This window comes from Zootoca vivipara, chromosome 7 (assembly GCF_963506605.1).
Source record: "Zootoca vivipara chromosome 7, rZooViv1.1, whole genome shotgun sequence".
Taxonomy (NCBI): Eukaryota; Metazoa; Chordata; class Lepidosauria; order Squamata; family Lacertidae; genus Zootoca; species Zootoca vivipara.
In genome coordinates, this window is record NC_083282.1 from 43,677,400 (window position 1) to 43,705,183 (window position 27,784).

General features: G+C 44.1%; 1 protein-coding gene across 1 annotated transcript; it reads right to left on the reverse strand.

The window, feature by feature from the left end:
• LOC118088621 (vitamin D3 hydroxylase-associated protein) lies at positions 1–27,667 on the reverse strand. Its single transcript, XM_035122481.2, has 16 exons — positions 27,049–27,667; positions 22,177–22,442; positions 20,413–20,526; positions 19,065–19,208; positions 18,514–18,647; positions 16,484–16,690; positions 14,458–14,498; positions 13,785–13,909; positions 12,722–12,847; positions 10,155–10,252; positions 6,067–6,166; positions 5,020–5,063; positions 4,490–4,529; positions 3,225–3,333; positions 2,726–2,871; positions 1–616 (listed from the first exon to the last, which is right to left on the reverse strand). Exons 2-16 carry the CDS (start codon positions 22,384–22,386, stop codon positions 482–484), a joined length of 1,773 nt encoding a protein of 590 aa, XP_034978372.2. The 5' UTR covers positions 22,387–22,442; positions 27,049–27,667; the 3' UTR covers positions 1–481.
• Between the last annotated feature and the right edge of the window lie 117 nt (positions 27,668–27,784).

Here is a 27,784-nt window from a genome sequence, read left to right on the forward strand (position 1 = left end):
ACATTATTGTGTACTGACTTCATAACAGTTTTCTGTATTTTCTCCATTAGTGGAGCCTAACATTACAATAATTAGCATCGGAGAGGGCACACAAAAAATGAGGTTTGAAAGGAGTCCTCTTTCTCTTAAAGGTTGAGAAACCCTGCTGTAGACAATACTGAGCTAGATGGAGTGATGAACTGATCTAATATAAGACGACTTCCTGTGTTCATTTGTAGAGAGAATGTGATGTTAAAAAGGGAGGGGAAATAATATTAGATACTGGATAAGCTTATACCCTGTGAATGAACAGAATACAAATCAGTATGCAGCTAATCAAATCAGCCTACTACAGATCCCTCTTCAGTCAGTTGCAGAAGGTCGGGGGGGGGGAAGTAATTCAAAGGAAATGCTGGAACCAAAGGTGTGTTTTCTTGATAGTCAAGATTGCTTCCCTGAGACAACTACCTTCTTTAGAGGCTAATGACCTTCTGCATTAGGCTCACATGGCTTTCTCCAGTCTCCTTTGGTGGGACAGCATCTCCACCTCTTTCATGAAACGAAGGCATAATTCGTCCTGCCATGGTAATGCCACACACTGAACTGCCACAGGGAGCCCCACAGCACCTTTCACAGCCTGCAAGAGATGTTCAAAGAGCAGAGTTACTGGGGATGCTTAAGCACTGGCTCTCAAACTTTCTAGAGTGGTGCACCCTGATCCTGTGCCTGTCTCCTCTGAAGTAAATCCCACTGACTTCAGTAGGGCTTACTTCCAAGTAAGCATGCATAATGGCAGAAAACTTAGGGTCACAGACTTCACCCTCTGAAAACAAGCTGAGGTCAATCATCAAGCTCTGCCCATCAATCAAAGGGTAGACTCCTGATCTCTCTCTCTCTCTTTCTCCCCCCCCCCCTTCTATATATATGCTGCCTTGGGGGCTATTGGCCAAAAGACATTTTTTAAAAAGCTGCTATTGTGTTTCTGCATGGACAGGGAACATCAGGACTGCTCTCTAACAATGAACTGTAGTCAATGTTCAGGGTAAGTTGGGCTGTTAGCCAAATAATCCACCAGTGCTGCTCTCCCCTGTCTTTTGCTTAAAGATGGATTCAGACAACCATTTATGCCCTGATAGTCACTTAATATGCAATGAACAAGTTTTAAGGATTGCATTATTTGCCTAATTTTTTTGTAATTTGATCCCCTTCCTGTTACAAAATGAACACTGTCCTGAATGTTGCTGCTGTTAGACCTGCAACTCTTGGCTCAAGTCTCCTGTCATAAACTCTTCCTTCCTTTAAGAAAGATTCTCTATTTCTCATGCACAGTATTTCACCTAATGCTGAAACAATTTTGCATCAAAACATTATACAGTAGTACGTGGGAGTTGAACGTTCTGGCTCCCGAACAATCAAAAACTGGAAGTGATTGTTCCGGTTTTAGAATTTTCTTTTGGAAGCTGAACATCCGACGGAGCTTCCTGCAGCCAATCAGAAGCCACTCTTTGGAAGTTGAACGCTTCAGAAGTTGAACGGACTTCTAGAACAGATTCTGTTCTACTTCCAAGGTACGACTGTATAATGAATGACCTTTTGCAATTGTTCCTTCTCCAAATATCCTCTGGGTATATACGTTTGCTGTTTGGCATCAGCATCTGACACCCAATGCTTTTGCAGTAGTAATAAACATGTGGCAGTATTTCACAGGTGACATACAGTACTAGACAGTATCTCAAAGTGACATGTAGCAGTCACCATTTAACAACCGAGGTCCAAACAACATTACCTTAAATGCATGGCCACCCCAAATAATAATAATAATAATAATAATAATAATAATAATAATAATAATTTATACCCCACCCATCTGGCTGGGCCTCCCCAGCCACTCTGGGTGGCCTCCAACAGAAAGATAAAATAAAATAATTGATTAAACATTAAAAGCATCCCTAAACAGGGTTGCCTTCAGCTGTCTTCTAAAAATCTGGTAGCTGTTTTTCTCTTTGACATCTGATGGGAGGGCGTTCCACAGGGCGGGTGCCACTACCGAGAAGGCCCTCTGCCTGGTTCCCTGCAACTTGGCTTCTTGCAACGAGGGAACCGCCAGAAGGCCCTCAGTACTGGACCTCAGTGTCCGGGCAGAAGGATGGGGGTGGAGACGCTCCTTCAGGTATACTGGACCGAGGCCACATCTCCTGTAACTGTTTAGTTGCAGCATATGTGGGGCAAGTCATCATCATGCTCGGTGTTTCTCCATTTCCATTCCACATCACTGGAAGTTGCTTATGAGGGATATGAAAAGGCTGAACATGATGATGGTGTTGCATTATTCATACCCTTATATCAGTTAGCATTGGCAGTTTTGATAGATGACTTGCAATAATATTTATTTGGTAAATTTATATGTTACATCATCTTAACTCATTTATGCAATAGACAATTTCAGGTGTTGATGTCAAAGTTCGATTCTGAAATCAAATGCCACATTGTGGGATCAAATAGTTTGACATAAAAATCCAAGTTTTGAAAGCCACTGAACTTGAAAAGTTCGGCTCAGACATTGCTTAAATCCAACCCCCTGCTGAAATACAGCCACAACACGTGGCTAATGAATATAGTAAATGTGTTATTATTAGTAGTAGAATGTCACCCAAAATTTACAATTCATCAACTTCAACATAATATATACATCAGTCCATAACCAAGAAGTAGTCAATGTATTTGAACCACTTAAATCCAGGCAGACCTCTTTCAGTCTCTTATCCCAGGGGTCACCAAAGTGCCCTCGGTGCTGTCCCAGCTCCTCTTCATCAGCCTCTGTAACAGTAGTGACTGGCACAACTCCAGCAGGAAAGTTCAAAAGATTGTACAGCATGGTATACGAGATGGCAGCTGAGGAAAAAAGATTACGCAGAAGAAGTAGTCTGATGGAATTGACAAGAAGTAACGACACATACACAGAGCGAAAACTATCCCCAACCTACAGCCTTAAGTGGTAACAGGTTAGCCACATTAGTGAAAACGAGTCCCAGTTTATAGACCCATCCCAGAAAATCAGGAATAGCCTAAGTACTGCTATTTCTCCATTTGGCTTATAATGGAGAATGGCAAAAAGAAGATTCTGGGCCTCACTGCAAGTCCAGTCCCATTTCAGAACTGTCCTATTTCTTGACAGATATTCAAGAATCTTCATCATTTTTAAAAAGTGATTGAAATATACATACTCTGTGAATAATGAGGCTTACCCAATAGTTTTGAAGGGTATCCAAGATTAAAGGCAGGTCCCAGAACTGGACAGAGGACAACATCAAGCTTGCTTTTCTTCCACTGGTCAACAAACTTTTTACGATAAGCCTGAATGTGCAGTGCAAGAGCATGTTAGCGTTTAGATGAGCAGTTAGAAAGAGTCTGGAAACTGCAGGGGTTGTTATCTGTTGAGAACAATACTGCCAGCATAATCCACCTTATTTCAAGTGACATTTCTCTAATACAAAAATATATCCATTAAGCTGCATACAATATCTCTATTGAAAGTGAATTAGTTTGGGTGGAGCTGTAAGAGGGAGGTGCCTGTAAGAGTCCCCCAGGTACCTTGGACCTCGGTCATTTAAAATTTTACAGGTCATACTCCCTCCCCAACCTGCTGGGTTGCTAAAGTGCAAATTGAAACCCTGATTAGATGACAAAACTAGTATGGAGGGCTGTGAACCAGATTTGACTGAATTCTGAACCTATTTGGCCCGATTTGCATCCTGTCCAAATTGGGCTGAAGCAGGTGCAAAATACTATCAGTCTGATTGGTTTGTAACAAATTGATTTGTAGACATGTGTATAGATAGATCTGTAGCTCAAAACAGTCTCTCAGAAAGCCAGACAGAGTGTCTCCAAAGTGTTGCAATTGTTAATTACAACAACATATAAGGAGAACACAGAGGTGCCTCCTTCTCTAGAGGACTGAGAGGACCGGCTTGCCAGATGGCAAATGGGTGGGACCCCTTTCTCAACTCTGTGTCAGAAGACAAAGCCGGTGTCTGAAGTAGAGCTTTAGGGTTGGCTATGATGTGACCTTGGGGAAGAAAGGTTGCATGCTGGAAAAGGCAGCAAGCTGAAGGCTGATTTCTGTTTGAATCCAAAGCTGCAGCTATGAGAGGCCCTATGGGGTGTTAGTGCTGCGAACCCTCCATTGTAGGCTCAGGTTGTATATATGTGTGACTAAACCATATATCATAAAGACACCCCAGTCTCCACTGTGCCTCATCCCTGAAAGGAAACACAAACCCTGGGTAAGCACACCTGGAACCCCTGGAATCTTGAACTGCATTAAGATTGGGGTGGCATGCAATAATATATTCACAGAGGTGTGGCACTACTCTTAAAATTGGTTACAACCCATGGAGTGAAATTCATATAGCACAGTTTCTGTATTAAAACTGATTTCTCAGCCCAGATTAAGCTTTAATTTTTATTTGTCCTTCCCCCTCCACCACCACCACCACAAAAAAAATGTTACCATCACTTTGTCATTCAGCTCCCACAGGCAATTCACAGACCTGAAACATGCAAGACATACGGTAATAAACAGCTGATAATATCAAAATGACAGAAGACTGTCACTGCAAGATCATAAGCATGAGCAAGATCACAAGCACCTAAGACAAGACAAGCTTGAGGCTGGCCAAGACATCCTTATTGTACAGATTATCATTACCCCACATTCTAGAGCATCAAAGTTCTATTTAACATAAAGAATGCCTTTTATTTTCAGACCTCAAATCCAACTCCAATGGGTCCCTGATTTTCACAGTGTTATCTGGCAATGTTCATTCCTGGAGTACCACAAGCAAGTGCTGCTGAATCTGAAGTCATACTAGCTCAAGGTTGCACATTACTGATAAGAGTACAGCAGCAGGAAATCTAGCTCAGAAGGAGATTGGAGAAAGCAACCTCCCCACCTCACCCCATCTTATGTAAGGCACCATCCCTTACATCTTGTGCAGGCCTCGTTTCTGAATGTTTGTTAGAATCTATTGCAGTTCTTACCTTACTCCACACAGTGCATTGAGATGGCTGGCCAGTCTTGGAAACTAGAACGTAAACAAAACTGGATTCATTAGGACTAGCAGGTTTTTTCTTCATATAATTTTTTTGTTTGTTGGGGGGAAATCCCAAAAGTAATATCTCTAATCTTGGAAACTGATGACATTATAAATCTTTCTTTCTGGATCAACTTTACTATATGCAAATATACTAGCCAGAGGTTACTCTTGCTCATGGGCCATTGCAGTCCGGTCTACCAGCTCTACAGATTTCTATAGGCTATCTGGCTCCAACAGCAAGTCTACCACCTAGACTAAGCATGATGGAGGATAGAAATAACAGTACCTGGCCTGGGATGAACAAACCAGGTGTCCACCTGGACTTCCCTTCATTTCAAAACTGCAGTTGGAACAGAGTCTTAACAGAGTCTGCTGTTCTGATTTCTGTCCCAGCTGCTAAATTCTTCATTCCTCCTATGTACCGGATTGACAAACCTGCTATCTTTCTTTTCTTGTGCCTACCACCTCTGTCTCTCTAGTTTTACAATGTTTCCCACCCCTCAATACCACCATGTCCTGAACTACAGTGATAAGAGTTGGCACAGTGATTGTTCCAGATAATAATGGAAGAAATCTGCTCCAAACCATTTAATTACTAATACAAAAGTAAATAACCACCTAAAAGTGATTAACCTCCTAAACCAGGCCTTTGGCTCTCCAGATGTTGCTGAAACACAACTCCCATAATCCCTGGCTATTGACCATAGTTGCTAAGGGTGATGGGAATTGTAGGTCAGCAACATCTGGTGGACTAAAGGTTCCCCACTCCCAATCTAAGTAAAATGGTTGGGCCCTACAATATCTCAGAATACATCAACTCTAAGTAGCTTCTAGTGGAAGAAATGCACATAAATGGCACAGACATTGTAGCTCATTTCTCATTTTACACACAACATTTTATAATAAGAACATTGTTCTTAAACTTCTCTCTGGAGCAGCAACAGCACAAGATTAGTAATATAAATGAAACCTAAAGAGGTCCAAGACGTACCCAGGGTTTGACAAACTTGGCCAAAACTTTCCTCACCAATTTTGGGATTCTAAGATGAGCCACTTGGGGTTGCAAGCATGGGTCGACTATATCTCTTTCACTGGAAGGCAACAGAAGAAGAAGGTGAGATAGGCTGATCCGGTTCTCTTTTACACAGAAAACATTGATTTCTCACAAAATTATACTCCAGCATGAAACATGATAAAGCATCAAATATTAAAAACTTCCCTAAACAGGGCTGCCCCTTCATGGATCAATGCCTTGTCGTGGCGAAGGGGCTTGAATAACTCAGAGAAGCTATGAGCTATGCCATGCAGGGCCACCCAAGATGGACAGGTCATAGTGGAGAGTTTTGACTAAACGTGATCCACCTGGAGAAGGAACTGGCAAGCCACTCCAGTATCCCTGCCAAGAAAACTCCATGGACAAAGACAACAGGCATATAAAAGTTATGACGCTGGAAGATGAGCCCCTCAGGTCGGAAGGCGTCCAACATGCTACTGAGGAAGAGCGGAGGACAAGTACAAGTAGATTCAGAGCTGATGAAGCGGCTGGGCCAAAGCCGAAAGGACGCTCAGTTGCGGATATGCCTGGAAGCGAAAGGAAAGTCCGATGCTGTAAAGAAAAATATTGCATAGGAACCTGGAATGTAAGAACCATGAATAGAGGTAAGCTGGATGTGGTCAAAAATGAGATGACAAGAATAAATATCGACATCCTGGGCATCAGTGAACTAAAATGGAAGGGAATGGGCGAATTCAGTTCGGATGACTATCATATCTACTACTGTGGGCAAGAATCCTGTAGAAGAAATGGAGTGGCCCTCATAGTCAACAAAAGAGTGGCAAAAGCTGTGATGGGATGCAATCTCAAAAATGACAGAATGATCTCGATACGAATCCAAGGCAGACCTTTTAACATCACAGTAATCCAAGTTTATGCACCAACTACCGGTGCTGAAGAAAGTGAAATTGACCAATTCTATGAAGACCTACAACACCTTCTAGAAATGACACCAAAGAAGGATGTTCTTCTCATTACAGGGGATTGGAATGCTAAAGTAGGGAATCAAGAGATAAAAGGAACAACTGGCAAGTTTGGCCTTGGAGTTCAAAATGAAGCAGGGCAAAGGCTAATAGAGTTCTGTCAAGAGAACAAGCTGGTCATCACAAACACTCTCTTCCAACAACACAAGAGACGACTCTACACATGGATATCACCAAATGGGCAGCATCGAAATCAGATTGATTATATTCTCTGCGGCCAAAGATGGAGAAGCTCTATACAGTCAGCAAAAACAAGACCTGGAGCTGACTGTAACTCAGATCATCAGCTTCTTATAGCAAAATTCCAGCTTAAACTGAAGAAAGTAGGAAAAACCACTGGGCCAGTAAGATACAATCTGAATCAAATCCCTTATGAATACGCAGTGGAAGTGAGGAACAGGTTTAAGGATTTAGATTTGGTGGACAGAGTGCCTGAAGAACTATGGATGGAGGCTCGTAACATTATACAGGAGGCAGCAACGAAAACCATCCCAAGGAAAAGGAAATGCAAGAAAGCAAAATGGCTGTCCAACGAGGCCTTACAAATAGCGGAGGAGAGGAGGCAAGCAAAATGCAAGGGAGATAGGGAAAGATACAGGAAACTGAATGCAGATTTCCAAAAAACAGCAAGGAGAGACAAGAGGGTCTTCTTAAATGAGCAATGCAAAGAAATAGAGGAAAACAATAGAATGGGGAAAACCAGAGATCTGTTCAAGAAAATTGGAGATATGAAAGGAACATTTCGTACAAAGATTACCATAATCAAGGACAAAATTGGTAAGGACCTAACAGAAGCAGAAGACATCAAGAAGAGGTGGCAAGAATACACAGAGGAATTATACCAGAAAGATATGGAGGTCTCGTACACCCCAGGTAGTGTGGTTGCTGACCTTGAGCCAGACATCTTGGAGAGTGAAGTCAAATGGGCCTTAGAAAGCACTGCTAATAACAAGGCCAGTGGAAGTGATGATATTCCAGCTGAACTATTTAAAATTTTAAAAGATGATGCTGTTAAGGTGCTACACCCAATATGCCAGCAAGTTTGGAAAACTCAGCAATGGCCAGAGGATTGGAGAAGATCAGTCTACATCCCAATTCCAAAGAAGGGCAGTGCCAAAGAATGCTCCAACTACCGCACAATTGCCCTCATTTCACACGCTAGCAAGGTTATGCTTAAAATTCTACAAGGCAGGCTTAGGCAGTATGTGGACCGAGAACTCCCAGAAGTGCAAGCTGGATTTCGAAAGGGCAGAGGAACCAGAGACCAAATAGCAAACATGCGCTGGATTATGGAGAAAGCTAGAGAGTTTCAGAAAAACGTCTACTTCTGCTTCATTGACTATGCAAAAGCCTTTGACTGTGTCGACCACAGCAAACTATGGCAAGTTCTTAAAGAAATGGGAGTGCCTGATCACCTCATCTGTCTCCTGAGAAATCTCTATGTGGGACAAGAAGCTACAGTTAGAACTGGATATGGAACAACTGATTGGTTCAAAATTGGGAAAGGAGTATGACAAGGTTGTATATTGTCTCCCTGCTTATTTAACTTATATGCAGAATTCATCATGCGAAAGGCTGGACTAGATGAATCCCAAGCAGGAATTAAGATTGCCGGAAGAAATATCAACAACCTCAGATATGCAGATGACACAACCTTGATGGCAGAAAGTGAGGAGGAATTAAAGAACCTTTTAATGAGGGTGAAAGAGGAGAGCGCAAAATATGGTCTGAAGCTCAACATCAAAAAAACCAAGATCATGGCCACTGGTCCCATCACCTCCTGGCAAATAGAAGGGGAAGAAATGGAGGCAGTGAGAGATTTTACTTTCTTGGGCTCCTTGATCACTGCAGATGGTGACAGCAGTCATGAAATTAAAAGACGCCTGCTTCTTGGGAGAAAAGCAATGACAAACCTAGACAGCATCTTAAAAAGCAGAGACATCACCTTGCCGACAAAGGTCCGTATAGTTAAAGCTATGGTTTTCCCAGTAGTGATGTATGGAAGTGAGAGCTGGACCATAAAGAAGGCTGATCGCCGAAGAATTGATGCTTTTGAATTATGGTGCTGGAGGAGACTCTTGAGAGTCCCATGGACTGCTAGAAGATCAAACCTATCCATTCTTAAGGAAATCAGCCCTGAGTGCTCCCTGGAAGGACAGATTGTGAAGCTGAGGCTCCAATACTTTGGCCACCTCATGAGAAGAGAAGAATCCTTGGAAAAGACCCTGATGTTGGGAAAGATTGAGGGCACTAGGAGAAGGGGACGACAGAGGACAAGATGGTTGGACAGTGTTCTCGAAGCTACGAACATGAGTTTGACCAAACTACGGGAGGCAGTGGAAGACAGGAGTGCCTGGCGTGCTATGGTCCATGGGGTCACGAAGAGTCGGACACGACTAAACGACTAAACAACAACAACAAAACAGGGCTGCCTTCAGGTGTCTTCTAAAAGTCAAATAGTTGTTTGATTAACATACAAAATTTGCTCTCCTGGGATGTGGTGACTACAGCCACTCAATTTGATGGTTTTAAAGGGGGGGTTAGACAGATTCATGGAGGACTGGACTATCAAGTTGCTACTAGTCAAGATGGTTAAATGCAACTTCCACATTCAGAGACAAAATACCACTTGCTGAGGAACAGTGGAAGTGGGATATCACCCTCATGTTCTGCATTTGGGCTACCCAGAGGCATTTGGCCGGTTCCTGTGAAAACAGAATGCTGGGCTCGATGCCCCTTTCATCTGATCTGACAGGATATTTCAAGGAAGTTTCCCATGCTAAGAATGCAGTATTAATTGGCAAGACCCTTTCCACAGTACTGTTGAACAGGGAACTAATTTGACTACTTCAGAGTTTGACTCTGAAGGTTGAGACGTACTATGCGGCAGGAGGGGGCCATCATTGGCCGCTCCACCCTCAGGCAGCAAAATGTCTTGAACCAGTCATGCTTTGAATACCTGGACAGCATTATTTGATTAGGGTTCTTGTCCCCCTCTTTGCTCTTCCCTTGTATTGCCTTTTAAGAGTCACAGTTACTTACAACATAGCCAACAGAGTTGAGCCTCCATCAGCAAAAAGGCCTTTGAAATAAAGTTCATCTATGGCATAGTCCACTGAAGGTGGGGTGAAGGGAATGAGCTGCAAAAAAGGGTTGGTATCAGGTGCAAATTCAAAGTCTTCTTTCACAAGCACACCCCAACTTTCTGCTCCAAACAGAGGTCAGGATTCGTTCTTTCCCCATCTGCTGTTTGTCTGCTCGGAATACAGACAGATGCACAGAACATCTTTCCTTCCCAAGACATACAAGATACAGGAACCTGTTAGCCAAACTGCATGTCACACTTAATTTGTCGTGTGCGGTCCACCTCCACCACCTTCCCCTGCCACTAAAGGTGGGGCATGATAGAGCAGTAGAAGACTATGCATGGTGTGGAGAAAGTGGATAGAGAAAAGTGTTTCTTCCTATCTCCTAAATCTAGAACCCATAGGTGTCCAATGAAGCTGAATGTTTGAAGATTCAGGACAGACAAAGGAAAGTACTTATTCCCACAGGGCCTATTTAAACTATGGAATTCTCTCCCACAGGAGGCAGTGTTAGCCACCAACTTGGATTAGACAAATTCATGGATAATAAGGCTATGAATGGCAACCAGCCACAATTTCTCCCTATATTCTCCCCCCACTGTCGAGGCAGTGTGCTTCTGAATACTGGTTTCTGGGAACTGCAAGTGGGGACGGTGTTCTTGTGCTTGGGGCCTGCATGTGGGCTTCCTATAAGCAACTGGTTAGCCCCTGTGAGAACAGGATGATGACTTGTTTGGAGGACTGACCTGCAAGATTCAGAGAAGTGCGAACAGGATGGCTGTGTTTCACTTCATGTGTTGCTACAGAATTAGGTATGCCCATCTATAAATGCAAACTGAATTCCTTCCTTCCCTCACCCTTACCTTACGGTGACAATGCATTTACATTAAATGTCTTTTATTTCTTTTGGTCTTTCTTTCTCAATTAGCTATCCCTCCTGAGTCCCTCCTGTGTGAGTGTCTGGAGGCGGTTGGAGGATGGATGACGGCTAACAGATTGAGATTGAATCCTGACAAGACAGAGGTACTGTTTGTGGGGGACAGGAGGCAGGCGGGTGTGGAGGACTCCCTGGTCCTGAATGGGGTAACTGTGCCCCTGAAGGACCAGGTGCACAGCCTGGGAGTCATTTTGGACTCACAGCTGTCCATGGAGGCACAGGTCAATTCTGTGTCCAGGGCAGCTGTTTATCAGCTCCATCTGGTAGGCAGGCTGAGTCCCTACCTGCCCGCGGACTATCTCGCCAGAGTGGTGCATGCTCTAGTTATCTCCCGCTTGGACTACTGCAATGCGTTCTACGTGGGGCTACCTTTGAAGGTGACCCGGAAACTACAACTAACCCAGAATGCGGCAGCTAGACTGGTGACTGGGACCACATAACACCGGTCCTGAAAGACCTACATTGGTTCCCAGTACGTTTCCGAGCACAATTCAAAGTGTTGGTGTTGACCTTTAAAGCCCTAAACGGCCTCGGTCCAGTATACCCGAAGGAGCGTCTCCACCCCCATCATTCTACCCGGACACTGAGGTCCAGCGCGAGGGTCTTCTGGCGGTTCCCTCGCTACGAGAAGCCAAGTTACAGGGAACCAGGCAGAGGGCCTTCTCGGTAGTGGCACCCACCCTGTGGAATGCCCTCCCACCAGAGGTCAAAGAGAACAACAATTATCAGATCTTTAGAAGGCATCTTAAGGCAGCCCTGTTTAGGGAAGCTTTTAATGTTTGATTTCTGTATTTTAATGTTTTGTTGGAAGCCGCCCAGAGTGGCTGGGGGAACCCGGCCAGATGGGCGGGGTATAAATAATAAATTATTATTATTATTATTATTATTATTATTATTATTATTATTATTATCCAAGTAGTTAGGGCTGGTACTGTAGAGACCCAGGAGGGAATTAATTACCTCTGAAATGGCTATTTACCCCACAATGGAAGGCACCATGATGATGATAATAATAATAATAATAATAATTTATTTATTATTTATACACCACCCATCTGGCTGGGTATCCCCAGCAACTCTGGGCAGCTTCCAACAAAATATTAAAATACAATAGTCTGTCAAACATTAAAAGCTTCCCTAAACAGGGCTGCCTCCAGTTGCCTTCTAAAAGTCTGGTAGTTGTTTTTCTCTTTGACATCTGGTGGGAGGGTGTTCCACAGGGCGGGTGCCACTACCAAGAAGGCCCTCTGCCTGGTTCCCTGTACCTTGGCTTCTCGTAGTGAGGGAACCGCCAGAAGGCCCTCGGCACTGGACCTCAGTGCCCAGGCAGAACGATGGGGGTGGAGATGCTCCTTCAGCTGACAAAGACCTTTTTTTAGATTTTTCCAGTGTTCCCACTTCCAAGAAAACTCTATTCTGCAGACTGAGCATTCTGTCCTCAGCGCTTAACAACAGCCATTTGTAGACTGCTTCTGGAACTGGACTGAATGTGCTGTGATGAGTAGAGCCAACCATCTTGCAATTAACTTTCTTTGTACTTGGCTACACAGATAAATGCAAAGGGCAACAGTCCCAAAGGTACACACCGTATGGCCAGCTTCTTGGAGAAGCTTCTTGGTTTCATGCACAGCCCGCCTCATACAGGGAGGAAGCAAAAAATAGCCATCAGTGTCATAATAGCCAATCCGAAGTGGCGTGGAACTAGAGTATACCTAGGAGAGAGGAGAGAACCTCCAGGTAATATCATCAATGGATGGAGAGATTTGCAATCAATTTGTGGAAATCAGTATTGGTTGGGGGGGGATTGCTTTTGTACTATGCACTGAACTAGATATCTCAAACATCATAGAGCTGCTACCAAAACCAGCAGTCGCATAAACAATTAAAGTAGAGTACTAGAGTAGAGTGTTGGTTTGGGATTGGGGAGATTCAGAATAGTCATGAAGCCACGAAGCTTATTGGGTTATCATGGGCTAGTCAACAATTTTTCAGCCCAGGGATGGGGAACCCTTTTCATCCTAATGTCACATTTCCTTCTGGGAAATCTTCAGAGGGCCACATACCAATGGTGTACAGAGCCAGAGGCAAAAGTGGGAGGAGCAACTAATGTGAACAGCAACTCACAGTAGAGTAGTTTCTACAAACACTCACACACTTCTCTCTGTGCTTTATCCCAGCAAGCAATAAGTATTCTCAGAGTTTAAGGACACACAACCAAACCCTTAATTGTTATAAGGAATTTAAATTTAAATCAGAACATATCCTTTAAATTGAAAAATATTACATAAAATTGCTTGGGCTTGCTTAACACTCAGGGGCAAAGCTCCATTATTTGTTCAATGTATGAAAGAGCAGGATAATAATGCAATATTACAGAGCTGTTTAGTTTCAGTGTAAGGAGATGTTTTGGAGCAAAAGAGCAAAGTGGGGAATCAAGTTAATGCAGAATGAGTAAAATTCATAGCAGGGAAAGGGGGAGAAAGTTCCTAAGGCAACATAGGTTGCTACCAAGGCACCCTCTGCAGTGACTCTGACAATGGCTACCAAATTCAGGAGCAGTGTCCAGCTACAGTAGCAATGTGGTTCTCTAAAATATCACCCAAAACACCCCCACACACTGAACAATTCGCAATGTAATCTTTTATGTACCTCTTCATTGAAAAACACAGGCGGAACGAAGGGGTCCAGCTGGAACATGTCATCACATAAGAGAGCCTTCATGCACAGAGCTAGACTTTCCACATCCCTTGCCATTGGGCCCACTGTTCCTGGAACTTCAATTGAAAATAGAAGCTGATCATGGTTGCACATAATGCACAACCCATAGGATTTGGGACTGTCAGATATGGAATGATATCTTGAGGCCATCTAACAGAAGGACAGAAGTGCATTCCAATCCCTAGGACTGGTTCATAACATATATATTTTTAAGTTTGCATTTTTTAAAGGCAAAGGGTGAATGAATGAGTGAACATACAACTGCACCAAATAAATGGGTGAAGAACCCAACTGAAGTATGGAGTGTGGGGAGTGAGAGCTGATTCCACTTTTAACTCGCTAGTCAAAAACAATGTAAGTTTAAAGCTGGAATGATACCTGGGGTGGACATTGTTTAAATTTGACCCATTCATCACTTTGGGGAGATCACATCCTTACCCCACCAATGTGGTTGAAAAGTGTCTTTCAACTACACATTCAACCACCGCACCCACCCAATAATCATCCTGCCACAGCACATACTGTACATGCACTTTTTGCATTCAATCAAAAGTGATCCTTCAGACCTTTCTGAATTTGGATAGAAAAGGGAGAGGTCCTTTACCTGTGAGTATTCCATCAATGGGGCCCCTTACTCCTGAATTGCTGTAGAACAGAGAAATGTCAGAACATGCAGCTGGTAAAAAAGTAAATCTGATACATGGACAGTTCTGCTGCCACCAGAACTACTGCCAGCTTCTTGGAGGATGGCCACCCAAACAATGAATTATGTTGAATGCATGCTCAGACTGGCTACTTTTGTTGAACGAAAAGCATTTGTGGAGCCCTAAGCCATATCAAAACCCTGCCTTGGTTTCCTGTCAAAAATCGCCCCCAGCTATTTGCCCCAAAGGTGCTATTTACCAGACATGAAAGCAATGCCATAAACCAACTCCCCCCCATGGCTGGTGCCTTCCAGATGTTTTGGACTATAAATAACTCTCATGATCTAATGAAACCATCCAAGGTTTTATTCTGTGGTTAGTTGTGACAAGAAAGATACAAGAATAATAATGAAACCGAACTTAACCTCTTCAATGGGAAAAAAATAAATAAATCTGTTCACTATCACTGAATCAGATAGATTTCCTTATTCATTAATTGAATTTATATTCTGTCCTTCCGTCTGAAAGAAAGGATATACACAATAATTTATCAGAAGCAGTTTTCTTAGCAGCAAATTTATGCAAATAATGGAGAATTGTCTTTATGTAGGCTGCTGAGTCAATTACTTCACACTCAGAAAGGCAAAATCAATGTCCATTTGCCGAGCTTCCCCAGCTGCATAAATGGGTTGCTGCCCTGGGTGTGTGTTTACCAGTAGTTTTTTAAATATATCTGCTGGGTTGTTGTTGTTGTTGTTGTTGTTGTTGCACTTTTAACTGGTTTTAAGCTTTTTTTAATTGTGCATCACCTTGAGATGCTTGTGTGTAAGGTGATTAATAATAACGAACAACAACAACAATTATACTATAAGCTGAACTATGCATAGTAAATATTTTTTAAAGGGATTTATGGGATTTGAGAGAGGCTGGCATGTCTGTGTGGATGGCTTGATGAGTATTGCAATCAGCATAATATTCACATGTATTTGCTATGCTAAAACCACACCAGATGGAAATGGGAGTAATTTTATGGCTTTAAACAATGTTTAACCAGGATTCCTGGCTTAGCATGGCATCCGAATCAGGGATAATTATGTGCTTTGCTTACACAAACCACAACAGGTAAGCCAAAACACACCTTAGCTTCACATCACAGTTTGTTTGGACAAAAAAAAATCCTACAACCCCCAGTTTGGACATAACACACCTTATTAAGTCAGATATTATGTTGCAAACTGAGTCTAAAGATTTTGTGAATATAGCCATGTATACTGTTATTCCTGCTATTGTTTAATGTAATCAATATAATTTGTGGGAATGGGAGAAGGATGAGTGACTTTTTGGAAAGGTGGTTCTGCAAGGTTACCAGAATCAGGAAAAGCAAGTTCCAATGCCTAATAATGATAAACAAGAGATTGTTTAACATTAGATTAAAGAAATCCACATTCCTTGGGAGATAAGGCTGCACATGCCAATTTGCTTAGACCCTCAAGGATGAGAACAGAGATCATGATCTTTGAGTTATGTAGCCAGAAAAGGCTTTGCATTTAGATGGCGGCCTGAAAAATGCAAGGATCTTGCAATCTCAAAAACTTTCCATGTCAGTTCTTGCAATACAGATCATATCTCCAATTAAGACTGCACCACATAACCAAAAGACTGAGTTGAGGGTATAAGAGTTGTGACGTCAGAAGAATCTTGAGTGAAGATTACTGCAACTGCCCAAGAAAGGTTCACCATGGTCCAGCTCCACCAACTCTTGAGCCTCCTTCAAGTTCACAGTAAATATTAACTATGGTTTACCATGATTTTTAAACTGTGCCATCGAGCAGATCACTCCCCTAATAAGTTCAAGAGCTACTCAGGAAGTCATTCATCATCTTTCCCAATGAGGTCTCTAATATTTATATTATGAGGGAGAATTTTCATGCTTCATACCAACGAATGCCAATCATTTGCACAGTAGACAATATTTTCAGTACATACCTCAGCCTACCTGCTGTTGGCTTCAGCCCACAAAGACCACAGAAGCTGGAGGGTAGGCGGACACTTCCACCCAAATCTGATCCAAATCCCAGGATGGACCCTCCTGCAGCTATTAGGGCACCTTCCCCTCCAGATGATCCACCAGGGCCTCTCTTATGATCATTAGGATTCACTGTCTGGCCAAAAATAGAGTTGCTGCAGTCATAGCTACAAGATGGTAGAAATACAGCAGTTACCCATTTGTTTGTTAGAAGGCAATCCTCAATGCACTTGCTAAAAATAAATGCCTGTTGAACTCACAATGGAACTCAGAGATCCGTAATGCTGGCAGATAAGCAGCATTCAAAATACTAACACCCTGTATTGGACATGCGCCATCAGCCAGACTATAATGGGCTGAAAACAGAGGTCAGGTAAAGGGACCCCTGACCATTAGGTCCAGTCGTGACCGACTCTGGGGTTGCGCGCTCATCTCGCATTATTGGCCGAGGGAGCCGGCGTATAGCTTCCAGGTCATGTGGCCGGCATGACAAAGCCGCTTCTGGCAAACCAGAGCAGCACATGGAAATGCCGTTTACCTTCCTGCTATAGCGGTTCCTATTTATCTACTTGCATTTTGATGTGCTTTCGAACTGCTAGGTTGGCAGGAGCTGGGACCAAGCAACGGGAGCTCACCCCGTCACAGGGATTCGAACCGCCGACCTTCTGATCAGCAAGCCCTAGGCTCAGTGGTTTAACCACAGTGCCACCTATAAGTTTAGGCAGGCCCAACCCACTGATGAGGCAGGGTGAGGCACCCGCCTTGAGCAGCAGAAGCCTCAAACGGCAAAATAGGATATACCACCCTTGAGTTTAGGCAATGTTTAATGCCCGAGCAACAGAACTGTGGTATTGGCCATATCCGAAAGAGCAAAAATACTCATAATACTAATTTAGCTTGGAATTTCCAAGAATGCATTCCATTGTAGAGCTACATTTCAAAATAGGCTATCAGGGCTGTTACCCAGGCAGTAGAATGGTTGAAAGATCCAAATAATGGCAGGCTTCTGTATTTGCAAAGATAGTGGACTAGCCATTATAGGTTGTGTTCAACTAACTTTTACTGAGAAGAGGAGACACATTGAAATTTAGGAACCTAAATTAGTCATGGTCATTAATCTCAATGGGTCAACTCTGAGTAAAAGTTAGTTAAATGCAACCTATGTGTCTTTCTTCCCTAGAGGCCTCAGTGCAACCTGATATGTGACTAGCACTCAGTGCAACTTCATCTGAATACGTCTGTTGCCCTGCTGTATCTTAAGATCCTTCAACCCACGTCCCTCTCACCTATGCTAGATATAGAGCCAAAGGCTTGTCCCTGTTTTGCAACATTATTATTATTATTATTATTATTAATATTAATAATAATAATTTCTATACTGCCCTATACCCGAAGATCTTAGGGCAGTTCACGTAAAATAACAAATACATAAAATCAAAACAAAAACAAGCCAGTTAAAAACCCCAAACATTGTTACTATCTACACTCTTTGCATCAAAGATGACTGCAAACTCCTGGAGGAACAAAATAAACACAGACTCGCCATCTTGAAAGATGGTCACGTTACACTTGGTGGCCAAAACCAAATCATTGGCCATTGTCCAACACTGCCTCCAGCTTGCTAATATTCTCATTCTCCTTTAAAAATCTACCATTTCCAGAAGTCTTCCAGCTGCTCACCACCCAGAGCAGGCAGCACTGTGGGACTTTCTAGGGAACAATGGAAGTTGATGATGTTCCATCACTCTTGGAGGGAATTGAATGGCCAACCTGGGTGCCCACAGTGTTCACATGGTACATATCAACCTATCTCATACCCATCACTGGTGATGAATAATGTGCCTCAGGATCTGACATTTTGAGTCAGTGCAAAACTTTTACATGTATGATTTCATTTTGTCAAAAATCAGAGTGAATTGATTCAGTACACAAGGTTGACTTGCACTGGTACACAAAAAAGCATATGTGTCCACTAACCATGGTAACTTACTTCAATAAGGATTGTGGGACATTGGTGATTACAAATGGATTTGCTCCCTGCCTTTTTAGCACCTCGACCAGCACACTGTCCTCTTCTGCCAAGGCACTAAGTGACTGGACAAAGCCACATGTTGATAAGTGACCCTAGAAGCAAAGGAGCTTGTTAAATGCCTGCATGGTTGTGGTTGTTTTTCAAACTATTAGAGAAACAGTTCTAAATCAAAACTCTGAACTAGCTCTGTGTTTTGATAACTATCCAACACCATACCCTGCTTAGGGGTATTTTCTGCCAGGTATTCTAACAAAGAATTCTGTGCAGCTTGAAAACAGTCTTAACAATAGCACACTTTGCATTGCCATCTCAGTACATGCTGCAATACCAAATAGCTGAACAGTCAACAGTTTTTATTTGTCATGCTCTGTTTTGAAGTTCTAACCATAATCTTACAAAGCTTTCTTATATGAATCCCAGATTTGCTTCCCCAGGCTTTTAGTAGTCCTACTTTGATCCATCTGCACCCAACTCTAGATAACCATTGTGACTCAGAGAAATGGAATCACCTTATATGCAATGTGATCCTTGATACTGACAGGCACGCCATACAACAAGCCCCTTTCCTTCTGTTTCTTCAGCTCCTGGAGATGTTGCTCACATTCTGGAATAAAATGGCGCACACAGTTCACCTCCTGGTGAACTGCTAAAGCCTTCTCAGTGAAAAGCAAGGGGAACAAGGTGGAGAATGAATTAGTAATAGATATGTTTCCTTTTGATACGGCATTTTACATTCTGCAGATATCTAAATCCAAATGAGCTTCTCTGCTACGTCAACCCTAAGCAAAACTAGGAGTGCAGAGGAAGCTAGACATTCCAACCAAGATACCTTTGGCGGGACTGGGGACGTAGTGTGTCTGTGGCCACACAAAAGCTTACTAGCCTGGAAGAAGCAATACTTTGATTCTTACAAATGAGCTACAGCATACTCTGATTCTACAGGAATGCATCCAACAACAGATTAAAGGTAAAGGGACCCCTGACCATTAGGTCCAGTCGTGACCGACTCTGGGGTTGTGCGCTCATCTCACATTATTGGCTGAGGGAGCCGGCGTATAGCTTCCAGGTCATGTGGCCAGCATGACAACAAACAGATTACTACAAGGTTAATATTAAAATACTGAATCCTACACTGAACCAGCTCTACCATTAGGCAGAGTGAGGCAGCAGCCTCGGGCAGCAGATGCCAGAAGGTGGGGAGTGGCACCAAGGATTCAAGACAGAGTTGGGTATGTCATGTGGCCTGCCTCATTCACCCTAAGCTACCTTGCAGCCTTTAGGAAGGGTGGAGAAAGCTGTCCTGTGAGTGGTGTAACTTAGGTACAGCTGAGGGTCCAGTTAGCTTCTGTAAATGAAATTTGAGAGGGAAGAGGAGAGTGCCATTCTTTCCTCAACCCCAGGCAGCAAATTGTCTTGGACTAGCCCTGACCATACTCTTGTTGCTCTCACAATCCCCAACTTACTGAAGAGTAATGGATCTTAACTGTGGGAAATCCAGTGAGAGAGAGTAAGTGATCACGATCTGGCAAAACTATGCTTTAGACCTGAAAGTGCAGACTGAGACACGCAAGAACCCAAGACCTAAACAAGTATTCCTAACTGTAAGAGGTGGTGTTGGGAGTTTCAACTAAATTAGGAAAAATATGGTAAGTTTGTGCAAATTTACTGAAATAATCCTGGCTGCATAGTGCAGGGTTACGTCCAAATATTTTGGCTACTGTGAATATGGGCATCCCCCCCCCAGAGGGACCTGTTAAATAAACTATATATTGATTTATCTGAAAAGATTTCTATACTGCCAAATATATTTGTAAAAGTATCAAGATGGTGAAGAACACAACGTATCATTCTTCTCACCTTTTCCATGTAAGTGTAAAGGACACATTCTGGAGACAAAGACCCTTCCTTCAGCTTCTCCACTAGCTCTGCCACAGGCAAAGAAAGGACATGAGCAGCTTGTACCCCAGGATTCTGTAAAGACAGCATACCGTATGGCAATTCTCGTGGAGAGGGGATGGGGAGCTGAGACCTGGGGGCCTCTCTATCCAGCCCTCAGAACTCTCCTCCTCCTCCTTAGGCCACACCCCTCTCCCAAGGCCACACCCCCTCACTGTCACAGAGCAGCAGCCCCCTCAAGTGCTCTTGCATGGCACTCATCTGTGCTTGAACTTTGACAATGACTTCTGCATGCATGCCTGGATAAAGACTGGAGAGATGTGGGGGGAGTGGGGTATACACACTTTTGATGTGTATACCCCACTCCCTAATGCAACCTGCTGTAAAAAGGCAGGAATCATATCCCTTGCTTTGTCTGCTCCCCAACCGCTTCTCCCAGCCCATCACGGGCATGTTGTATCTGGAAGGCTGCCCTCGAGGGCAGTGTCTCTCAACCTTTTTCTGACCATGGCCCCCTTTCAACCTTTCCTCCCCTGTCCTACCAGTGTGGTGTAGTGGCTAAGAGCCGTGTACTCGTAATCTGGTAAACCGGGTTCGATTCCCCGCTCCTCCACATGCAGCTGCTGGGTGACCTTGGGCTAGTCACACTTCTCTGAAGTCTCTCAGCCTCACTCACCTCACAGAGTGTTTGTTGTGGGAGAGGAAGGCAAAGGAGATTGTGAGCTGCTTTGAGACTCCTTTGGGTAGTGTTAAAGCAGGATATCAAATCCAAACTCTTCTTCTCCTTCTTCTACCAGTAGAAAGGTGGCTATTTTGTTTGTAAGCAGAGCATGTTTTATTTATAATTTTTATAATTATATAATTTAACCTGTGGCCCCCTTGGAATATCCTGGAAGCCAGTGCCAGATTTACATATAAGCTAAACAAGCTATAGCTTAGGGCCCCACTCTCTTGGAGCCCCGAAAAAAAATTTAAGGGGAAAATACCGGTACTGGATGTACATTTCCAAAATATAAGATAAAAAACAAATAAAATAAAACCTACATACAGCAACAGTGTTTTGTTGTGTGTAGGCTTCTGTGATGTAAATAATGGGTCTCACCTGTTAGCATGCTCCCTAAAATATCACCGGTTTGCTCACTTCTATATATAGGGTGCCTACATTCTTTATGGACTGGTTGCATGGCAGCATGTGCAAATGGCTTTAGATACCTATTAGGTCCACAAATTACAAAATAGCACGTATTCAACACAAAAAACAATGATAATTTGTTGTTGACAAAGGACAGCTGGACCCATAGCTGCCAAGTTATCCATTTTTTAAAGGGATTTTCCCTTATGCTGAATAGGCTTCCTCGTGAGAAAAGGGAAAACTTGGCAGCTATGGCTGGACCAGTAGCTTAGGGCCTCATCAAACCTAAATCTGGCCCTGCTGGGGGGTCCCAGGGGGCCATACCCCCCCGGTTGAGAAACACTGCTCTGGGGAATGGAGTCTTTGGGCTAATAAGAGTTGCCCATTCCTTCTGTAGAGTTTTGCTAATGTCAAACATTTACCAGTCTTTCTACTTCAGTTGTTCCCAGACGACCACAATCAAAATCTTATCGTACTAAAAGTTGGATTGTTCACTGAAATTCTTTTTTTCCATCAAACGATTATTCCAACCCATGTCACTACAACAGAATTCTATGGTGGGAATATCACACACATATCTGAGAGATGCATACCTGCTGTTTAAACTCCTGAACAACTTTTTCCATTTGAGCCAAGCCATGGTCTCTCTTCCTTCTTGCTTCTTCTATTTGTTTTTTGATCCTATTCTGGCCCATCCATTTGAGTGCCAAGAAAGCTGCAGCTGTGCTGCTGGTCAGAGCAAGGACAATGTGAAGGTCAATCTTAACCTGGGGCCTTGACTGCCTCAACCATTCGTGGATCATAGTGTAAGCACTCTGCAACTTTCTGGAACCGGATCAGCAGACAGTATTTGGGGATTCTGAAAAGGCAACACAAAAATAACGTGAAGGCCAAATAATTGTATCAAACTACTCTATATGCACTGTTCACCACTAGCTGCAGATAATTTCATATGTCCCAAAATGCACGGGAAGACATTTACAGCCTTCACCTCAAGCGAATGCTGACAATGAACTTGGAGAGCAGGACTGGTCCAAGACATTTTCCTCCCTGAGGCAAAGGACAATATGACACCCCCCCCCACACACAATTCCATGTACAGAAGCCAACTGCACCAGCAGTCAAACCCTATTCAGTGGTACCTCGGTTTACAACCACAATTGGTTCCGGAAGTCTGTACTTAACCTGAAGCGAACTTTCCCATTGAAAGTAATGGAAAGTGGATTAATTCATTCCAGACTGTCCGCGGAGTACTTAAACTGAAGCGTACTTAACCTGAAGCGAACTTTCCCATTGAAAGTAATGGAAAGCAGATTAATCCGTTCCAGACGGGTCCGTGGAGTACTCAACCTGAAGCATACTTAACCCGAAGTATGAGTGTAATTGGTTCTGGAAGTCTGTACTTAAACAGAAGCATAGTTAACCTGAAGCGAACTTTCCTGTTGAAAGTAATGGAAAGTGAATTAATCTGTTCCAGATGGGTCCGCGGTGTTTGTAAACCGAGGTGGTTGTAAACGGAGGCGGATGTAAACCGAGGTACGACTGTAGTTCTTTCAGTAGAGCATGAGACTTTCAACCTCAGGGTAGTAAGTTCAAGCCCTATGTCGGGCAATTCCATGATTCAAAACTGATGGTGGCACAGTGGTCGATTTTGGGCTTTCAAATTTCAGTGGCACCCTGTGCGATGCCAAAATTCAGCACACACACCCCTCCAGCCTCTCACCTTCTATTCTAAGTCACTGCTGAAGCACCCCTGTGGTGCCCTCTGGGCTCAGCTCTCAGTGTGGTTGAAACAGTCGCCCTCCCCTAAACCTGCCTCTGGATGGAGTGGGATCCTCCTCCATACTTGAGACAGCAAGCAAGATTAAATGTCTCAGGACAAGACATGTAGCAACAGAAGGAAATGGCTGAGGAATTCAAGAATGGCTGCTGGCTGCTCCTGTTGCTGCCCTGCTAGCCTCTGTTGCTGGCAGACACGTCACTTTGCCTAATGCGCCCTGGTTGGAAGTATGAACTTCAAGTGTGATTATAAGAGTGACACTAAGTAGGATTGGAATAACACTTGCAGTTCAATGGTGAATTTTGGATAGAATGGAGATGTGAAAGATTTGGATTATTATAAAAGATGCAGGAGGACCCACAAAGGGGAGGAGGGAAGTGCAGGAGATTCTATGGAATCTTGTCTTTATGTTGTATGTTGGATATGTGGTTGTAGAACTGTAATTTGAAAAACCAAATAAATAAATAAATAAACAAAGCAAGAATGACACTATAGTGGTACCTTGGGTTAAGAACTTAATTCGTTCTGGAGCTCTGTTCTTAACCTGAAAACTGTTCTTAACCTGAGGTTCCACTTTAGCTAATGGGGACTCCCACTGCCGCTGCGCGATTTCTGTTCTCATCATAGCTGCCAAGTCTCCCGATTTCTCCGGGAAACCCCCGTTTTTTAAAGCCATTTCCGGCTTCATCCCGTACGGCGAAATATCCCGTAATTACCACGATTTCTCGAGACTGTGCCCGTCTTTGTGAATGTGGTGCTCTTTCCCGTCAACCAACCGTACCTCGTCCACCTCCTCAGCTCTGTGCCCGCCCCTTTCTCTCCTTGTGATTGGCCGCCTTGGCAGAGTCTCCCTCAGGGATTGGTAGCCGGCATGCTAAGGAGGGTTTGGCTGTGCACTGTGTAATTAAGTTAGTGGGGCTGTCTCAGTACGCGCTAGAAGCGGCGGTGAGCTGGTTCAATCTCTATGGAGGTGACGGAGGGAAGCGCTCGGTGGCTGCTGGCGGGCTCCTCTAGCAGCAGCAGCAGCAGCCTGTGCCTCTCTCTCTCTCCCCTCCCAACCCTCCACCCCCTTTATCGGTGGATAATGTTCAGAGCCTGCTTTTCAAACGCCCACTGTAATAAAAATGATCTCTTGAAAATCCAAAATGATCAATCTCTTCTCCCTTTCTTCTTCTTCCTGTCCTCCTCCTCCTCCTCCCCCTCCCCCTCCCTCCTTTATGATCTCCTTTCTGCAAGACCCGGACGTTCAAGAAGGGGAGGGTGTGTGGGAGTGCATGTGCGTGTTTTGGGTTTTTTTTGCATTGCACCGAGCGCACTTCTCCAGGTCTGTCCCGTCCCCCGTCCCTCGTGCTCAAGCTCTGCTTCCCCGTCCCCCCCATCAAACTCCAGGATTTCAGTTTATTATTTTATTACACCATCAATGCTCGCCCTCCTCCTCCCCAGCTGCTGCTGCCGCGGCTGCTACTACAAACACATCCCTTTCCAAGCCCCCTCACCGTGCCTTTTTCCTCTTTATTAATGTAATATTGGGGAAGGAGAGGAGATGCCCTCCTCCCGGGGAGCCCCTTCCACGTGGCCCCTATCCCCCCCGCCCGGCGGCAGAGGAGCGTGTGCGCTCTTCGGATCGGCTGCTTTTCTGTCCCTCTCCAACGCCCCCCCCCAGCTCAGGGAGGGAATGGGTGGCGGATTCCTCCTGAGGGGGGAGGAAAGGAAAAAAGCCAGCGGTAGCAACACAATCTTTCAATCTCGCCAGCCAGCTCGTGCCAGGGAACTTAAAGGAGTTCGCGCGCCCGCGTGCGGGGGGTTTTGGCTTCAAGGAATGCAAGCGAGAGAAGGGAGCAGGTAGGGCAGCAGGGCTGTTGCACCCCTCGAGGCGCAGGCAGAATCCGGGGAGAGGAGGCGAGCGGGATCGCCTCTGGCTGAGGAGGCTGTGTGTGTGTGTGTGTGTGTGTGTGTGTGTGTGTGCGCGCGCTCGTGGCGTGTGTGTGTGTGTGTGGCGCACCTCTCATCTGCTGGCTGCTCCTGCTGCTGCTGCATTTGCGAGCAGACTGAGAAGGGAAGGAGGTGAATGCCGGAGGTCCTTTCCGGAGCCTCCGCGAGGAAAAGGGAAGGGGGCTGAGGGAGGAGGAGAGGGCTGGCTGGGTGGCTGGGCAACCTTCATGGAGCCTCGGCTCCTGGGCTGGAAATCGGGCAGCGCTGGCACCGGAAGTTGCTTCTACGCAACTTCCGGTGCCAGTCTGCTGTGGTCCCGTATTTTTCTAACCCAGACTTGGAAGCTATGGTTCTCATCCTGAAGCAAAGTTCTTAACCCGAGGTACAATTTCTGGGTTAGAGGAGTCTGTAACCCAGGCATCCCCAAACTTTGGCCCTCCAGATGTTTTGGACTACAATTCCCATCATCCCTGACCACTGGTCCTGTTAGCTAGGGATCATGGGAGTTGTAGGCCAAAACATCTGTTTGGCCGCAGTTTGGGGATGCCTGCTAACCTGAAGTGTCTGTAACCTGAGGTACCACTGTAGTTCATTTAGCTGAATGCCACAATAAGCACGGTTCTTCCTTCTTCCCACATCCTCTTGCCTCAAACACACACATTATAAGCATATTTCATATGTTCAATTTATGCTATTTAGCTGAAATGTAATGAATTTTTTAAAAAACTTTTTCAAAATAAGCAATTTTAAAAATAAAATAAAATGCCTCATTTGGGTTAGAGTTCCACATAGTGATAGAGGGAAAACATGTTTTTCTACATTTTAAATAGATAAATAAGGATGGAGATAGGGCCTGGAGGCCCTCTGGAAAGTTTCTCAGATAGCCTTTTCAGTAACTCATCCCTCCTTTCAGTGGAACAAGCTAAGGACTCTGAATACAGAGTGCTTGACACTGTCCTACAATTTCACTGCTCTGTACCTACCAATTGTAAAGTGGACACAACTAAGGAAGGCTCACCAAATACATACAGAATTAGTTGCTTTCTCCCCAGTGAAATGTTATGGAGTTAATTACTACATGTGCCGATTTAATAAAAAACAGGATTTTAATTCATTTTAAAAATAAATAGATCTAGCTTTCCTGCTTGGATAGTGCAAAGTTGAGGACCCTGTGGCCCTCCCAATGTTGCTGGGCTGCAACTCCCACCATACCATTCTGAGGCTGATGGGAGCTGGAGTCCAACAGGGTCCCTATCCTGGAAGACTGCAGGGTCCCTATCCTGGAATAGTGGAGTCATCCAGTTTCTACCTCCTGCCTAGCTCTGGACATATATGGGCAGAGTTGGACATACATACATGCATGCATGCATGCATTGCCAGCAGCCTATGCACACACAGAGAAAGATGTGCACATTGAAAGAAACAACAACCTTGGTCAAGCATCTGCTATGCATGCAGTAGATCCGACGTTAAATCTCTAGCATTTCCAGATTGGTTCTAAAATCCCATAGAGTCACTGCCAATCAGTGTAGTCAATATACTGGACTCAGTATAAGGGAGTTTCCTATGGACTCCTGGAGACACTGCACTACCTTCCTCTGACTCTACCCTCCCTTTTCCTTGTATAAATGTGCATCAAGTAGATGCACTTTCCAGACAAATGCACAGTCACATAAGTCAAATTCTTAAATCTCACTTTGTCTTTCTCACGCTCTCTAATTTTCTTCCCTTACACAAAAAAAGCCCCACTTACCTTCTCCTCTAATCTCCTTCTCTTCCCTTGAAGCTGAGGAATTGCGCAAGCTGCTCAGCATTCGGAGTGGGTGGCCCCAGGGAATACAGCCAATGGGGTAGGGGTTCAGCAAGTGAACTTTTTCCTTCTTCAGGAAGCACTACATGTGTGTTTGTTTCGATCGACTCTTATAGCAGGAATCCAGTAATTTGATTCATGAGGAATTACAGTGCAAGGCTGTTGTTGTTTGACACAGGCTCAGAATAGCTCTGGGGCTACGCACATAGTACAGACTTCCAGCCTGCAGGATCACCATTTCTAACAACAACATAAGGTAGGAAGAATTCAATGGCTGAAGCTTTCCCAGTTCAGAGATGCAGTAGCAGGGAAACAGCCACACGTTGCATTTCTGCCTGCTGACCGGGGCGGTGGGTGGGTGGGTGGACCAAGCCTTAATAGCCTACCATTCCCCAAAGCAGGAATTAGCCCTTGCAGTGTATGTCAGGAGTTTTATTTAATAAAAAAAAGTAACTCTGATTTGATCTGTTATATATTAAGAATCCTTAAAGCCATTGGGTCAGCAAATATGCTCCAATGAGCTGTGACAGAAGTGGGATGGGAAGGTATCCAAGAGGGTGATAGGAAATCGGAGAGGTATAGTCTGAAATTTTATGCTGTGCTTGTAATTGTTTGGTCATTCATTGTTACGGTAAGATGGGGGTGCTCAGGCTGCTTGTTATTGTCAAAGAAAAAAAAT

Coding starts and splice junctions, on each gene's coding strand:
- LOC118088621 (XM_035122481.2), bottom strand. CDS start 22,386: ATGATCCACGAATGGTTGAGGCAGTCAAGGCCCCAGGTTAAGATTGAC. Junction 14,499..16,483: donor CCAACAGCAGGTAGGCTGAG/GTATGTACTGAA, acceptor TCTGTTCTACAG/CAATTCAGGAGTAAGGGGCC. Junction 13,910..14,457: donor CATTGATGGAATACTCACAG/GTAAAGGACCTC, acceptor TTTCAATTGAAG/TTCCAGGAACAGTGGGCCCA.